Raw genomic sequence first — 18,411 nt, 5'->3', positions numbered from 1 at the left:
TGAAGAATTTAACAAAACTCTGCCAACAAGTCCTGTACAACTTAGGTGCTATATTTTCTCAGGGCTATTACACTTTTTTTCTAAGTATATCTAGCAAGTGTGCCTCTGGAAATTGGACATTGAGGCAACTATTTAAGTGCTTTTAACATACGGAAATGGAGTAATTAGCCTTTGGCCTTCAGTACCCCACACCTTTCACATGGGCTGTATTAACCAAGGAGCTGATAGTCAGTGAATGTATACACAACTGCATCCTTTCATTTGAAAGTGTTGTGTAAAAAAAAAAAAAAGTGCTATTTATTACTATTTAAAATATCCTACCTAAAGTTTGCCTTTTGTTGTTGTTGTTCTCTCGGCACTTTGAAGTGTGTGGGAGTTTAAATACTTTTTCTTAGTGCTGCCAGTACTTAGATAGTTTCAACTTGCATGATTTATTAATTCTCTTGAGTAATTTCTCTCTGGTTAATTTCTCTTCCCATTAACAAAGCCTTAATTAACTCAGAGTTCCTAGCTATCTTCACATAAGGAAAGAGCAATAACTTTCTTAAAGCATATCTCATAATTCGACTTTAAGTGAACACATTTAAGGCATTTCATTTTAGTGTATTTGTAGTTGCTTAGGGGTTTATTAATAAAACTGCCTATGTAAGAAGATTGTCTTTTTCATTATCTTACTTTTTCTTTTTTTTTTTTTTCTCTCTTAACAGAGTATGACCCTCCAGGATATCTCTACCAGGGGTCAGATATTAATGGGCAGATGGTAGAATACACTACTCTGCCTGGCACAAACCGGATAAATGGGAATGTTCATGGAAGCCTCATAAGCAATGGAGGTCTCAGCAATGGCTGCTCCCATCTTCACCATAAGATCCCTAATGGAGTCAATGGAATCATGAATGGAAGCTTAAATGGAGGGCTTTACTCAGGGCACACAGGCTCACTAACCAGGATGCATATGGATTTTGAACATCCTCGTCACCTAGTAAATGTAAGAGACGTAATGATAGATAAGGCCTCCCTGTGCCCGTGGTGCCAGAGAGCAAGAACAGGGCTGGCCTACTTGCTTGGCCTTTGTCAACATAGAAACCTCATGGGTTTGTTGAACTGGAAATAGTATGTATTACTGGCAACCCCTTCATGTAGAGTAATCTTGCTGAGCTTTCTGTTATCAGGTGATCATCAATTTGGTTTAAATTTTAAAATTATTTCACAGTGAAAGTGGAATACTGGTAACAAACTGGCTGGAAGTTATTCTTGAGAATTGGAAATACCATTGGGTGTAGAGTGGACCCAATACCTTAAATTTGCTTTATTTAGAGCAAAGTCTGAAAACTCATATGCCTAGAGGAGTCAGGCAGATCATGAAACTGAGGAAAGCAAGTTGAGAATGAGACAGAAGCAGTGGAGGCAATAGCAATCTGGAGAGCTGCAACTCACTCCAGTTGTTGGCACGCAGAATGGAGGGCCTGGGGTTACCAGGTTTTCTGATTTTTCAAAACATCTTGTAAATCTAGGAAAAATTGCCAGATTTTATACACATTGGCAATGAATTCCAATTTTTGAAAGCATTGTGTAGGCCACATGGAACAAGTCCACAGGCCACCAGATTGTGACTTCTGCCCCATAGTGAGTTTCTTTTGTTTGTTGTATCCAATGTGTGGTACGGTTGTGGCCTGTAAGATTTTTGTCTTTTATGATACTAGTATTTCTTAACTACAGGATAGGCCTTGAAAAATACTTTGTTTCAGAGATAACTCGGTGATATAGTTTAATTTTTGAAATGGGAATAAAATGACTAGCATATTTTACATTTCTGCTGGTTAAAGAGGTTCTGTGCATTAGGAAGTTTGATTTATGATGCTGTTTGGATATGCATCCACATTATTTCTCAATCAAATAGGTGATATGTTTAGTTGATCATATTAAGCGCTCGCTGAGGTTTTTATCATTGTTCTAATTACAGATAAATTTGCCGTAACCCACAAGGTGCTAAAATTAGAAGTTTAGAGTTTTTTCATCCTCAACTTCAACAAAGATTTATTTAAAAATATTACATTTGGAGAAAAAAACTAGAATATATATTTGTATCTTAAAGCTGGACATCTGATGGGATTTCATATGATCTAGTCTTAGTGTTTTGTAGAAAAATACCTGATTTGCTTGAGTGTGTCTCATTACCAAAAGAGAATAATGATTTCATTATTTTATGTGGAAGGACATGGCTTATATTCAGACTTTCTAAACTGTTTTTGTCACCATTCCTAGTCCAAACTACTGACATTGTCCAAGAAACTAAAGGAGAGAGCTTAAGGTTTGAGTAGCACTTGCTGTTTCCATAAGAAGAAAAAAATAAATCTGACATTTGATCGAGGATTTGGACACAGCAGTTTGGGGTTTTTTGAACAAAGAATTGCTATTTAAATAATAGTTGCCCTTTTTAGGTGTACAATTTTAGAGGTTATCGTCTGTGGTTTATACTCACTAGTTTTCTTACTTGTCTTTTCTGGGTGGGAGGAAATGGAGAAATTTAAAAAATACTGGCGATCTTAAAAGAATCATTGAAAACACTTTGATGTGTTTAGTGATTCAAGTAAGCATATTACCCCGTAGGTTAACTTCATTTTGTGAAGCTTTGGAGCTTATGCTCACAGACTGAACGTCACAGAGGATCTTCTTTCTCTCAATGTTTCCTTAAAAATTCCTGTTGCTAGTTGGATCAGGAATGTTGAGAGACATTTTCAGTGCTTTTGGTTTGCTTAGATTCTGGCTGTTGTTATGAGATGAATGGAAATGGAAAGTATTCTGGGAAAAACAATTGCCTGAACTTTCCTTAACCTTGAAGAGCTGCTCTGGGCTTGGGTGCAGTGTGACAACCTCTCCCCCGCTTATCAAATTCGATTCTGCTGTTTTTCCTCTGAAAGCAGAATTTTTCCTCTGACCAAAAGGCTGGTTCAATTCTGAACATGAGTTTTGAAGAACTCTTGCCATTGTATATGTCAAGCAAGCATTTTACAGTGAGGTATGTGTTAATCCAGGCATTTTTCTTAATTGCTGGGCAGTCTCCGCCAAAAGCAACATCAAAATATTAATCCTCCCCTCCAAGTCATTGCTGGCTGAGAATCTACTCCATCTGGAAAAATATAACATGTTTTAAAACTTAGTGTAGTCAAGTGAACAGACCTAATCGAAATAATTACAGGAAAATGAAGATGGGTTTATCTTGTGACATCATTCAAACAGATTTCCACCCCATTTCTCCAACTGGCATCATGTAAAATTCTTCCATGACTGCTAGAAAAGTAAAAATGGACAGGAGGTTCTAATGTACAGTGTGTATTTGGGGCCCAGGAGATTTGAACGCCTGAAAGGGAAGTGAGTAAATTTCTCCATTTCTGTGGCTCCTTCCAGGAAGAAAATATGTGGAGCGAAAGCATGGCAGTTAGTGTGTAGAGTATGGTTTTAACATTGTGCAGAACTCAATTGTGAATATTGGTAAATAGCGACCAGCACAGCATTGTTCAGGGGATGGTTAAAATAGGCCGTGTAGCCCATTTCTCCCTGGCCTGGCTCTTCCACTGGGGGCTGTTGGGTGACTGGTGTGTGATATCTTCACGACGTGTATTTTTCTTTTTCCTTTTGCTCCCTTCCTGACCAGGGTGGTGGAATGTACACAGCAGTGCCGCAGACAGACCCGTTGGAGTGCGTTAACTGTCGAAACTGTAGAAACAACAACAGGTACGGGGCCCTGTATTTGCTCAGGTTGTTGGGAACACAGCCTGGTAGGACTCTTACTATCTCCCCACCCCACCTTCACCAAAGGACTTTCTTGAAATTTTAAAAGACATAAATCTCAGAATATGGAGACTGGGATCCCTGGGTGGCACAGCGGTTTGGCGCCTGCCTTTGACCCAGAGCGCGATCCTGGAGACCCAGGATCAAATCCCACATCGGGCTCCCGGTGCATGGAGCCTGCTTCTCCCTCTGCCTGTGTCTCTGCCTCTGTCTCTCTCTGTGTGTGTGACTATCATAAATAAATAAAAATTTATTAAAAAAAAAAAGAATATGGAGACTGAAGTGTAAGGTCATTACCATTTTTTTGGCCCCGCTTTACAATTTTTTAAGATTTTATTTTTTTGAGTGAGAGGGAGAGCATGAGCAGGGAGGAGAGGAAGAAGCAGGCTCCCCACGAGCAGGGAGCCTGACATGGGACTCTATCCCAGGACCCCAGGATCAGGACCCTTGCTGAAGGCAGATGCTTAACCAACTGAGCCACCCAGGCGCCCCCTGCCTTACAATTTTTAGCTTTCTGGGCCTTGGTGTCTTTAGGTGGATGGACAATATTAAAGATGTCATTTCTCACTGAGATGGTATTAAAAGGTTTGATGCTTATGAAGTACTTAAAAGAGAGCCATTCTCTGTATACAGATTTTATCTTTTCTCACCTGTTCTTTTCTGCTCCGTGTTATGAATAAGAGCACTTTGAATGTTAGGGGGCAAGTCCTGTGGATAAAGGAATGTATATATAGTAATATTACTGAAATTTTCTTACCGGATTATGGTACTTTTTTTTATTATTCTTAAATCCTTGTGATAATTAAGTAGCAGAATCTCACTCCCCCCCCCCACTTTCTTCTAATTTGAGGAGTTTTTAAAATACCATAAGAGCCATATGTACTCACAGTATTTCAAACAAGATAGAAATATGTGGAGTATCATGTTCCACTTAAATTTTGACAATATCCAGGAAGCTTTCAGGCTGCCTCTATATATATAGTAACTCCAAAAGATTTTCAGATTTTCTGTTGTATTAAAGTTGTATCCATCAGAAACTTTAGTTCTTTTTTTCTGGTAACAATGGTATCGGGTTACATGGTCTCAGAAGCCCTCCCCAGCTCTAAAACTCTACTATTTAAAAATTGTGTTAGAGTTAGTGCATAAAATAATGAGTATGGACAGGGGTTTGGCTATTTCATTATTGAAATGGGGTGGGACCTATATTTTTTTTAATTAATGACAAGGCTAAGTGTTGTGTCTGGAGGTTATCAAAACCAGAACTTGGAAATAGCCAGGTTAACTATAGAATTAACAGTACATTTTTCAACATGTGTTTTGAGAGTTGCAGAGCAAAAGCAATAAAACTTACTGGAGATTTGTCTATATCGTTTATTTAGCCCCTCTTAGGGGGGTCTGTGTTAGCAAGAGCCATCCACCTATTTTGTATACTAAGATTGTTCATTACATTTCTAAAAATTCTTTCTGACCCTAGCTAAATTTTAAGATATTTATAACATGGAAGTCGTATTTTTGTCCTGAGCCGGTTGTAGACTTTATCACTGTTTGTTAGGAACATGCTAAAGATGCTTCATACACCTGGTAAGTAATCAAATAGACTTAATTAAAACAAATGGTATCACCTAAAAATATCATGTATTTTCCTTTGTGGTTCTTGTGACCATCAGCTGATCTCCATCAACGCTGGTGTTAGATGTTATAAGGGCCCCTCTGGCCTAAGAATAAGTAGAAAGAGGCTTTGCCATTGCTTGAATCTGTGATCTTGAGAAAGTTATATAATCTCTCTGTGGCTATATCCTGATCTGAAAAATGGAAAATTGCCCTAGGAAATGTAAAAATCATCCCGACATACTCTGATGATAGATTTTGATAATTTGCTGCTAATCACGTCTTTATGATGAAGTTATCATTGTGGTACCAAAAATACATCCCATTTCCTTAAAAGAACTTATATAACCAGTATCTATCATCTTGCATATACGATCATGGCCATTTGTGTATATGTGTGTTTGTGTGTGTGTATGTATGAGTGTGTGTGAGTGAATATATGTGTATAGTATTGGGGGCTTTTGTTACACAGGGTTTTTTTTCCTTTAAGGAAATGGAAAGTTGTATTTCTGTTAATTTTTCAAGTCGATGACTTCTTGCATTTTATGTTTGGGGCTTTTACTTTTATCTGGGAACATAGGTGCATTCTCTTTAGCTTGAGAAACCCAGCTTCTGTTTCTCCCTGGCTTAAACTGACTTTTTCCTGCATGAGAGTCTACCTGTTTAGGGCAAGTCTTGGCTTGTCTGCATTGCCTCCAAGGTTAGCCAGACATCACACCTGGCTCCCAGGAGCCATTATGTGATTTTGATACTTAATGATTGGCCCGATAAGTATCAGTAAGTACCTGCCTTCATCTCTGGAAAATTGGCATCATTAAATGTAAAGTGTCTAACTCTTTTCACTTTGAAATTGAAAACAGGTGTCTTTCCTCAAGACCCCCAAATGGCAAAATCTGTAATCTTTGAATGCTGAGGTAGATGACACATGATTTACTCCCAGGATATGCACAATTTTAGTCAATTTACACTTTTAGAATATTGACATTACTAAGAATAAATTTGCATTTCCTAATGCCAAACTAATGAATACACAAAAAGAGGCATAATTTCAATTAAGTTACATGAGGGTTTACCTACGGGTGAAGACAGGCATACCTCGTTTTGTTGTGCTCCGCTTTAATTGCACTTTGCAGGTATCGTGTTTTTTCAAATATCAAAGGATTGTGGCAGCCCTGCACCAAGCATGTCTATGAGCGCCCATTCTCCAACAGAATTTGCTCACTTTCTGTCTCTGTCCCATTTTGGTAATTCTTGCAATATTCCAAACTTTTTCATTATTATATCTGTTTATAGGGATCTGATCAGTGATTATGACTCACTATCAGCTCGGATGATGGTTAGCATTTTTTAGCAATAATGTATTTTTTAATCAAAGTATGTACATGTTTCTTTAGACATAATGCTATTACACACTTCATAGACTATAGTATAATGTTAACGTAAGTTTTCTTTTTTTTTTTTTACATAAGTTTTCATATGCACTGGGAAACCAGCCAGTTCATTTGACTTCCTCTATTGTGATATTTGCTTTATTGCAGTGATCTGGAAGTGAACCTCATTATCCCCAAGGTATGCTGATAGTGTGGTTCAATGGTTATCACACTTCAACATACATTAGAATCAATTAGGTGCTTGTGAAAACACAGATTACAGGGCTCTACCCTTAGAGTTTCTGATTCAGTAGGTACAGGGTGGGGCCTGAGTGTTTGCATTTCCAATGAATTCCCACTCATGCTGCAGCTGCTGGTCATGGGACGATGTTTTAAGAACCACTGGAATAATTGGGCTAGTGAAGTTCAAGAATAGGGTAGCAGGATATAAATTGGAAAGCTGGACAGAGTTTATGTCATGGATGACCCTGAATGTCATGGTTTAATAGTTTATTTAATAAACATTTGTTGGGCGCCTGCCATATACAGGGTGCTGACCCAGGTCCCACCTGCAGAGAGCCCATAGTTTAATCGTAGTGATTCACAACAGAGCTCCAAGTACAGTGAGTAGGGCTTAAGGAAGCACATTGAATCTTGTAGTTTTACATTTAAGGAATGGAAAAGATCCTTATTGTTTCAATAGTAAAGGTGCAGGGAGGGATATGAGATTTTTTTTTTACATTAATCAAAAGTGGGGGATATTGGTTAAATGTTGAAAAACAATGGACTAATAATTGCATCATATTTCTCTGGAAGATATTTGAGAAGGGGAGCCGTATTTCCAAGAGATGTGTTTAGACTTGATTAGTGGTAGCTGTACACAGGTGGGGTTGCAGGTAGGAAACCAGTTTGATGGTTTCTATAATGAAGACCTGGGATCCCTGGGTGGCGCAGCGGTTCAGCACCTGCCTTTGGCCCAGGGCACGATCCTGGAGACCCGGGATTGAATCCCATGTCGGGCTGCTGGTGCATGGAGCCTGCTTCTCCCTCTGCCTATGTCTCTGCCTCTCTCTCTCTCTGTGACTATCATAAATAAATAAATAAAAAATTAAAAAAAAAGATTTAAAGAAAAAAAAATATAATGAAGACCTTACTTCTGTGCAAGGAATGGATGTAGAAAGGAAGGGACAAGGGAGGCTCCAGTGTGAGAATCTTTTTTTTTTTTTAATTTGTGTATTTATTAGAGAGGGGTGGGGAAGGAGCAGAGGGAGAGACACAATCTCAAGCAAACTTCCTGCTGAACTTGGAGCCTGACATGGGGCTCAATCCCATGACCCTAAGATCATGACCTGAGCTGAATTCAGGAGTTGGATTCTTAATCAACTAAGCCACTGGGGTGCCCCTAGAGTGGGAGTATTTAGGAACCTTGCAAGGAAAGGGGTCAGAGGTGAAATATGATTGAAAGCGGGTCATAGAGAGCCATGGTGAGTCAGCAAGAGATTTTTAAGTAGCACAGCATTGTGCTAGAACATTCTGGATGGAGGTTGGAGAATAAATTAGCACAGGAGACCAGTGACATGGCTAATTGCAGTAGTCCAGAGGAGAAACTGTGTGCTAGGATGATTGCAGGAGAGGTAGAGAGAAGTAGATGGGTTTGAGAGATTTAGGAAGTGCCAATTAAAAAAAAAAAAAAGACAGAAGTGATCGGTCTTGGAGATTTGGCCATTGACTGATAGGAATCTAGAAAAAAAGGAAAGTTAAAAATGAATAAAATATTTCAAGCATGGATGGCAAGGTAATTGCCATGGTCATAGTCATAGAGACAAGGAACTTAAGGGCACCTAGGTGGCTCAGTCAGTAAGCATCTGCCTTCAGTTCAGGTCAGGATCCTGGGATCCAGTCCCACATTGAGCTCCCTGCTCAGTGGGGTGTCTACTTATCCCTCTCACTCTGCGCCCACCTCCCCACTACCTGCCGCCTTGTGCTCACTCTCTCCCTCTTTCAAATAAATACTTATTTCTCTCTCTCTCTCTCTCTCTCTCTCTCTATATATATATATATATATATATATATATACACTTATTTATAAAAAGATTTTATTTATTCATGAGAGACACATAGAGAGAGACAGAGACATAGGCAGAGGGAGAAGCAGGCTCCCTGCAGGGATCCCAGTGTGGGTCTCGATCCCGGGACCCTGGGATCACTCCCTGATCCAAAGGCAGACGCTCAACCACTGAGCCACCCAGGTGTCCCGGGAGTCATCCTGTTAGACACCTTATTAAACTCACCTTTACCCTGGGTGGCTGTCATCTTCCACAGATGCCTGAGAACTGAGGAACTGAGGCAGTCTTGCTTGGGGCCTGTGCCCCACACAGTCTTACTAGCACAGTGTCCTGCCCTGCCTTCTTGGGTTTAAACTTAAATGTATTTTGGGGAGTGGGCTCTTAAGGAACAAGTCAGTGCCAGCCTTAGACCCCTTTTATCATCCCTCTGTTGCAATAATAACTATCTGGAGAGAAAACATCTTTATCATCTAAATTGGAGTACTGGTGTGAAAATTTGAGAACAAGGAAGAGAGGGGAATGTGCACTCCAGCAATCTATGGAGTTCTGTTCGATTCTAGCACTTTTGTGGCATGTTGTAAATGACTGCCTGCTTCAACCGTATTCAGTTAATTTGAACCCTTTTCACGTTTTGTTTTGTTTTCCTTTTCACGTTTTAAGAGTGTTATGTACTAGCTCACCATGACAGCTAGAAGGAGGCATACATAATGCAGCTTTGTGGGGAGCCCTACACTAAAGACTTAATTGAGAAATACTCATGCATCTCAAGAATGTAACAGATTTTAATGAAATAAATCAAAAGCTTTCCATCCTCCTCCTCTCCCCCTCTCCTCAATTTAAGAGGCAGTGGCGCAGTTCTGGATATGTAATCAGCTGGAGATTGTCAGTTACTTGGCTAGTTTAATGGGAAAGGATTGACGTTAAATCCCACCTGTTTACCATCAGTCTTGATAATTTGTAAAAGAGTAGAGGACACTGATGGAATAAACAGACCCATGAACTGAGAGGTCCCATCAGGAAGGAACAAGAAATGAAGGGTCCTAGAGAGATTGGAAGTGGGCAGGAAGTTGCTAAGTAAAAATCAACTTGGAAAAATGCATATATAATCCATCTGGGGAAAATAGTGCAAGCTATACCTCACTGATGGTCAAAAGGAGGAATAAAATTACTTAGTGCCTAGGAAGCACAGATACTATGAATGATCTCCAAAGTTTTGCCTGATGAGGACCTGGAAAGCCTGTGTGTTACTGCGCTTGGGGACACTCTTTCACCAACTTGGAACCTTCCACATCAGTCGGATCTATGTAGATAAAAATAGTGTGTAGAGATGAGCATGCAAACATTTCATTATAGTACTTGCTCTTTCTGGCCTGCGAGTTGAGCTACCCAGCTGGTTTGTTAAGTATGAAAATGACTACTTGTTGAGTACGTCTAAATTCTTTCCCCTAGCAAGTGAATTTGTTATGACTTCATCCATCTCCTGTTGCTGATCACGTAGCTACTTGAGAACTAGCCATAAAAACCAAAGGCAGAAAACACACAAAACCTAAGACTTGGTTTCTTTTCCAGCTCTGGTAATCTTGCCTAATTCCCTAAGGAAAAAATTTCAAAACACTATGTCTAATTTTTAAAATTGATCAGTACCTTCCTTTTGGGGAAGTTCTGTTTTTTGTACTTCTAAGATGGAGAAAAGAGGGCCTGTTGTCAGGGAATCCGGTGGTTAGGGTAGTGTTTTTTAGTCTTTTATCTGTAAGAGAGCGTGCATGTGCGCTTGTCACATTCAGGAATGCACTCATTTGTTGTCACCTATTATGTGACAATTACCAGTAAACTAATTCCCAAGGGGCAACTCCCACTCTGAGACTGGGGTCATTGCATCCGATGAAGAATATACCATGAGAATGGAGGACAGCCATGGCCCTGGAGGAGTGTCCTCAGGTTCTGTTGCGTAACTGATGAACCTCCAGAAATAAGGGCTGGGTCAGCAAAATGACAGAGACACTGAGGCAAGAGGAAACAGAAATGAGCTGAACATTAAACCACCACCAAGATGTGACTGTTTCAGAAGTCTCAAGAACAGCCTCATGAGCATAAGTATCACACACCCAAGAGAGTGATGGATAGTGAGTCTTTGCCCTCTGGGGACAATCAAAAGAAGAAAACTAATTTACACAAGTGTCTAATCGGAGCAATTCTCTATGTAGCTGAACAAATACCCAACTGTGTAAACAGAAATGGAACACTTGGCTAGGAGATATTTCAGAGGTCCTAGATAGTTTTACTGGGAAGTCCAAAATACATTTAGTCAAATACTAAAGCAACATATTCATGCAAGCACAGTCCTATGCCACTACTCCAATCTCTGACTTCCCAGTGTGTGCTATTCAGATGGTTGGTTAAAGAATATTATTCTTACGACACTAGAATAGTCATTTTTCTCTCTTACAGGTTTGTCAGGTCTGTCCTGTTAACTGAATGGTATCTTAGTAAACTAACAGGTCCCAGACCACCTGAATTCGTTTTAGCACACATTTTTGTACATGGCAAGATGCCCAGAGTTCTATTTACTCAATGTTTTTAAACTTAAAATTAAGAAAAGTAGTTTCATTGAGCCAGAGACAACTCAGTGAAAACTTTCACTCTACCTTAAGCCAATAATAACTGTAATTGAAGGGTTATTTGAGAAGCCCGAGGCAGTGAAATTACAAACTCTTTGTGGCTGCATGAACTGTAAAATGTGCACTGTGAGAGCATCTTGATGAATGTCATGTATTTGCAGATATACTCATCTGACCTCTTCCGTCTCTCACTGTGTGTAGATTTGGGTCATTGAGGTTTACATGTATACAGATATTTTTCGTGTGATTCCCTGACAGCTTTAGAAATTTTAGTTCAAGTGTTAATCAGTAAAATTGTTTTCACATGCTATATTCCTGATTCTCCTCAGAACAGGTATTCTATTTCTCTACATTTTATTTTTTTATAAACATTTGTATTTATGTATTTGAGAGAGTGAGTGAAGGGGAGAGAGAGAGAACATGAGCAGGGGGGAGGGGCAGAGGGAGAAGCATGCTCCCCACTGAGCAGGGACCCTGACATGGGGCTCGATCCCAGGATTCTAGGATCGTGACCTGAGACACTTAACCCACTGAACCACTCAGGTGCCCCTATTTCTTTTTTCTTTCTTTCTTTCTTTCTTTTTTTTTTTTTAATATACTTTGTCCGCTGTGCTTGTATCTTAACATGTAATCTGCAAGCTGAAGCCATTTTTATACCACAACACATGTAGGTACCTGGCAGAGAACAAAATTATTTGCATGTGGTTATCTAAATTCCTGATGATTAGGAGTTAGGATTTGATATACTAGAAAATTTTAAATCAGTTTGGTTTATCCTGTTGAAAAGCGGGTAATCTAACTCAAAGTGTGATCTTACGGTCAACACCATTCTGTTAATGGAGAGAATCACGATTCAGAACAGCAGTAAACAGCTGCTGTCATCTGTTTCAAGTTATCTAAAAAATAGATATCAAAGAAATGGGAATAGTACACTCGTACCTTTTTTTTCTTATTAAATACGTGTCATTTCTTTTAAAACATCTGTGTATTTCATCTGTGTGTTGACTCCAGTGCAGAGAGCCAGGTTATCATCCATCACGGTTGGCCATGCTCCTCTGTCTTGGCCGCCTCTTCATTCCTGCCCCACGCATGTAAGTCACCACTGCTGCCTTGCAGGGGTGCCTTACACTCAAACTGTTAGGCTGCCCTCACACCTCATTTTAAAATCTCATCCTTGGCTTTGAATGAAAGAAATGAGCAGAAAAAAAGAAACTAAAAGGAAAGAAAGAGAAGACTTGAAGGCTTCTTACTATCATTCGGTGAGTCTTCGTTATTTTATGTTAACATTATGAAATTTCATTCATCTTCTATCGCCCTAAACAAATCATTAATTTATGATATTTTGTTTTTAGGGAACTTCCTTGTTTTTCTAATTCTGGCAAGTATTATAATTATTTTTTTCCTATAGTTGAACTTTGCTTCTTTTAAATGAAAACTTTCTTCTTTCTGACCTGACAACACTTTTTGGTCTTTTGGGTTTCTAGGAGCTCTGTGGTCCTAGATTCTTGCAGAGAAATGTGGCAGCAAGCCAGACGCTCAGTTAGTTTGTTTTACACCATCACCATTAGGAATTTTTTTTTTTTTGAGGACCTGACTGTGCGAGCTGTGTGTCTCACTATTTTAAGAGCTTTGACACTGACGACAGTCATTGACTGTCCTCAAGGGATTGAAGTTTAAATCAGACAAGTTTGAAACCAACAGATAAAAGAAAACCCGGACAACAGAGCCAGTGTTGAACAAGGACAGAAATAACAACGATAGTGATACAGGAATCTTCAGGGGTAAGTGTATCTCTTCATTCTCACTTTAATGGACATGTCTTACCTTTGTACTGGGTATTAACAAGGTATTACGAGGTATTTTCCAGTTAGTTTAGTCATTGCTCCCTTACCCCTACTATAATGAATTTACCAGCTTAGGAAAAAGGGTATTTAAAAAATCTAATGTTTTAACATTTATTAGTTCAGCATTTTCGAGGTCCTGCTGTGTGCCATGAACTGTGTGCTTGGTGCTGGAGATTATGACTTTAATGAGAATCCCGTATACGTTACTACTTTTACCACTTCTAAACCATCTTAACTCCATTCCTTCTCTAGGGTTTTGTGTTATTTTTGTCAGGGGTTTTCATTCTACAAATATTTAAAATCCCCTAAGACATTACAGTTACTGCTTTTTGAAGTCAATATTTATTCAGAATTCCCAACACCATCTTTTTTCCTTGTTTTCCTTTCTGTATTTCTTTTTTTGAGTGTACTGGTAATCATTTCCTTCAACTTGAAAAACTGTCTCTGATGTTTCATATAGTACAGGTCTAAGGGTGACAGATTTTCCTCCCAGTGTTTTGGTCTAAAATGTCTTCAGTTCATCTTCCTTTTTGAAGGATCCTTTTTACTGTTTATTGAATTCTAGGCTGGCAGTTACTTTCTTTGGTACTTTAATGACACTGCACTGTTGCTTCTGTCATTTCTGGTGAAGAATCATCTGTGCAGCTAGCATTGTTCCCTTTCAGAGTAATAATATCTGTTTCTTCTGACTGCTTTCATGATTTTCACATTGTATTTTGCTTTCAACAGTTTAATCACATTCAAAAGTGTAATAGTATTTGTATTTATTCTGCTTGGGGTTCATCGGACTTCTTGAATCTGTGCTGGCACTTTCATCAGTTTTAGCAAATTCTTAGCCCTTATGTCTCCAAATATGGCTTCTGTCCCATTTCATTTTCTCTCCTTCACAGAGACTCCCAACTATATATATTTCTGAGCTTTTCGTGATGCCTCATATGTCTTTTAAGCTTCTATCTATGTTTCCCATCCTTTTTGTCTCTGTACTGCAGTCTAAATGTTGTGCATTTCCTGCTTCATGTGCAGCAGACCGCTGTTCAACTGTGCCCAGTTAGCTCTTTACCCCATGTATGCAGTTCTAAATTTCAGTTATTCTACTTTTTAGTGTAGAAATCCCAAATATTAATTATTACTAGAGTCTAGGTCTCTACTAAAATTCTTTGTCTTATCATCTGTTTTCTTGAATATATGCATACAGCTCTTTCAAAGTTTTTGTCTTCTAACTTAGTATATGCATCATTTATTTTTCTCTAGTTCCTTTCTCTTGATATGCCTGGTAATTTTTTATGAATTCTGGAAATTGCATATAAAAACTACAAGAGGCTCTGGAGGAGGTTTTCTTCCTCCAGAAAGGGTTGCTTTTAGCAGGCAATTTGGCAAGGGGCAGATCACTTTCACCCAATCAGGGACAGAGCTGTTTTACTGCTGAGTTTCAGCATCTGTAAAAGCGTTGTCTTGTTTCTGCTTCACCATTATTTTTATAGCTTAAGCCTTCAAGGGTCCCACCGAAAGTCTTTTCTCTTTAGGAGGCTCTGAATGCCAATTTCTAGCTTCTGAGCACCATGAAAGTACCAGGAGTCCTGCTCGGCTCCTTAGCTTTGCAGCCACCACCTTCAGCTTGACGTCTCAGCCTTTTCTTTTTGCACTGAAATGGGCAAATGCCGCAAGAGAAAAAGTGATGTTGAAACTTAGGTTTGCATTTACCTTCTCTTTGGAATCTCAGCTATTCAACTGCTTGCTTTGGTAGTTGCCCTCAGATCACTTCAACAGATGTAAAATAAAAATGTCTCCATCCTTTTTAGTTGTCCTTGGGAGGAGAGCTGTCTTGATATAAACTGATCAGTCATAGCCAGAAACCAGCAATTTAATTTTTAATTTAATTTAATTTAAAAGTTATTTCTAACAAATCATGGTAGCCATATAGATTCTCCTGACCAGAGATATTTCTGGTTCTGGGAAATCAGAATCCTTTTTATTCTCTAACTCTATAATTGCTACCTAATGTAATTTCCTTGGCTATAAGTCAGTTGAGTCTGAACTAGTAGGAAAGAATAGACACTGGCCTCTAGCTGGTCACATGAGAAGTGCTCTTTCTCATTAGCCACACATGTACTACCCATCTCCCAGGTGAGTGCTGACAGCGCCCTTTATATCTTCTTATATAACACTGCATCACACTGTAACCATTTGTTTACTTGTCTGTCTCCTCCACTTGACTGGAAGCTAGAAATCTGCTGTATTTACCTTTATATTTTTAGTGTCTGCCACAGTGTCTGACATTTAGAAGTTGTTCAGCAAATGCTTTTAGGATAAAAGGTTCTTCTAGGTAAGGTTATTTAAATAAATGGATAATATCTATTAAAGTTTCATTAGTAGTATCTGAATTCAGAAAAGTGGGGTTTTTAGTGGGTTTTTTGGTTTTGTTTTGTTTTGTTTTGTTTGTTTTGTTTTGTTTTTGCCTCTGACCATGCCCCACATTTTGGGTAAATACCTTACTTAGAGTTTGTATTTGATTCCCATGAATTGAATGCATTCATGGGGAATCTCAGGTTTCCTGGGTATAGGGACAATGGAAGAGACCTGACAAAATCCAAGAAGGAAAGAGCCCAGTAACACAGACATTATTAAATGGCTGTCAGGAGATTAGTGCTCCCCTTTGCCAGCATTAGGGTGCTGGCAAAGGAGAGCATTAACATTAAAAAAGCATTAACATTAAAACATTTTTTAAAATTCAGAGTTGAATAAAATGGAGAATGGAACAAATAAGGAATGCTGTACTCTCCTGTAATCATGATCTATCCTGCCCAGTGCTCTGTCTCTGCCTTCAGCAAACTTCCTTCTATAATAGTGCTTCCTTCCTTTTTTATTGACTGAAGACATGCATAGGAATGGTTAGGTTTTATTTTAATCAGGTATATACTTCTTCTGTATTATTGAAACTTAAAATATAGTCCTATAAATTCTGTACTCCAACTATTCTATACAAATTCTTCACCTCCTTTGTTTTCATTTCAGGTGACAAGTATCTGAATTCCACTAAATGTATAGTAAGTATATTTCTCTATTTTAAACTAATATTGGACTTATTTAAATTAAGGATCTGGTTTACTAACAGATTATCTTTTTCTCTTTCAGGTTCAGATCTTTCTTCTTGCCTAGCATTCGGTATTTCTAATAACTTGAACCAACAAAGATGCTAGTAACAGTTGCATGGACTTCCTTTTACTGGCACTGATTTTCATGTGCCTCAGAAATGAGGCACCATTCATTCCATGTTAAAAAGGTGGAAATACAAAGAATTCTTATCTTTATTCCCTGATATTGTGTAGCTCCATCATACTAGCAGTCACTGCTATATCTTTTCTACCTAGCATGCCCAAATCAAAACCAAATAAAATATCTTCCTGAGACTCTTCTTGTAATTATATAAATAAAAAATACATTTTTGTAATTCCAGTTTCTGTTAATGATAGAATAGCTCAATCATCCACAGGTAATAATGATGAAATCTGGACCATTTGAAAGTTTGGAGAATAACCAAAAGCAGGCAGAAACTGAATAAAGCTAACCTTGAAAGACAATGTCTGGCATTCGTTCATGGATTTTTGCTGGAGGGCATTCTTCAATCTCGGATCAAGGACCCAAACAGAAGGTGTCAGAAGATGGAGTTCATGAACAACCAGAAAATTAGAGGGAAAACCAGTAAAAACAAAAACAAAAACCTATACAAGTGAAGAAATAGGAAAATGTGATACATGTGAAAAAAAATGTCAATAGAAACAGACCCTGAGGTGACACAGATACCACAATTAGCAGGCAGTAACATAAGGCAGTTATTATAAATATGTTCAGATACCTAAAGGAGATAAATACAATTCATATATAAAGAATTGCAGCCAAGAAATAGAAACTATAAAAAAGTCCAAATGGAAATCCAAAGCTGAAAAGTACAATTAACTGGAATGGCAAATTTACTGAATGAGCTTAAGAACGGGTCAGAGACAACAGAAGAAAGAATCGGTGAACTAGAAGATCAATAGAAATGATCCAATATGAAGAACAGAAAGAAAAAAAAGAAAACACATATCTTAGATAAGGGCAGGAAGTAAAAGTAGGGCAGGATTGAAATGCTCAGTGCTAATAAATTCTAGCAACTAATTCTGCAAAGAAAAAAATTTTTTTTTTTTAAATTTTTTTTTTAATTATGATAGTCACACACAGAGAGAGAGAGAGAGGCAGAGACACAGGCAGAGGGAGAAGCAGGCTCCATGCACCGGGAGCCTGACGTGGGATTCGATCCCGGGTCTCCAGGATCGCGCCCTGGGCCAAAGGCAGGCGCCAAACCGCTGCGCCACCCAGGGATCCCTGAAAAAAATTTTAAATAAACGAACCCTGGATTTTGAATGTCTGATCCATGTAGTGTTTTTCTCAAGGGTGAGAGGGAGCATATTATCTGATTTCAAAGTGGTGTCTGTTGGCTTTCATAAGATTAGTCCTCTTATGTGACCATACGTTTCTTAGCTTTCTGTTCTCTTCTTCCTCTTTTTCTCCCCCCTTCCTTCCAGTGGTCAATGGCCTTTTTCTTCTGTGGGCTATATTCAGAAAGCAGTTAATTATGAAATGGAAGACAACTTAAGACAGTGGACTGAGGCAAAGGAAGCCTGTGAGATAGGTCCTCACATACCGTTTTCTTTTCTTTTCTTTTTTTTTTTTTTTTAAGATTTATTTATTTATCAGAGGGAGCTGAGGAGCAGAGGGGGAAGGAGAAAGAGTCCTAAGCAGACTCTACACCCAGCATGGAGCTGGGCGCAGGGCTCAATCTCACAATCCTGAGATCATGACCTGAGCTGAAACCAAGAGTCTGACGCTTAACCAATTGCGCCACCCAGGCACCCTATGTACGGTTTTATTCTTAAGTGGTGAACTCTCCTGCTATAGTCCATTTTAACTGTAATTTTGAGCTCTTGATATTTCAAATCATAGTCCTTTCCTTACTTTTAAGCACTAATCTTTCTTAAGAACCTATGATTACAAAATACTAAATGGTATTTCAAAATAGGCATGTTTTAATTATTGACCCCTTTAGACACAGTTCTGTTTCTTTTGGTTGTATTTT

The 18,411-nt window shown here is 38.7% G+C and overlaps 1 protein-coding gene and 1 long non-coding RNA gene across 5 annotated transcripts in view; both read left to right on the top strand.

Moving 5' to 3' along the window:
• CDON (cell adhesion associated, oncogene regulated) overlaps positions 1-18,411 on the top strand; it is a 100,541-nt gene that overhangs the window by 77,911 nt on the left and 4,219 nt on the right. For all 4 annotated transcript variants that reach the window (XM_055305147.1, XM_055305144.1, XM_055305146.1 and 1 more), the window contains 2 exons: positions 708-988; positions 3,656-3,735. In XM_055305147.1, the coding sequence (XP_055161122.1) occupies positions 708-988; positions 3,656-3,735 (361 nt within the window). The remainder of the gene's footprint in view (positions 1-707; positions 989-3,655; positions 3,736-18,411) is intronic.
• Positions 12,851-18,392, top strand: LOC129496812 (uncharacterized). Its single transcript, XR_008661853.1, has 3 exons — positions 12,851-13,235; positions 16,311-16,342; positions 16,431-18,392. It is a non-coding gene; the product is annotated as an uncharacterized LOC129496812 (long non-coding RNA).

Source organism: Nyctereutes procyonoides, unplaced genomic scaffold, assembly GCF_905146905.1.
Source record: "Nyctereutes procyonoides isolate TBG_1078 unplaced genomic scaffold, NYPRO_anot_genome, whole genome shotgun sequence".
NCBI lineage: Eukaryota > Metazoa > Chordata > Mammalia > Carnivora > Canidae > Nyctereutes > Nyctereutes procyonoides.
This window is presented reverse-complemented; position numbering and strand designations above follow the sequence as displayed.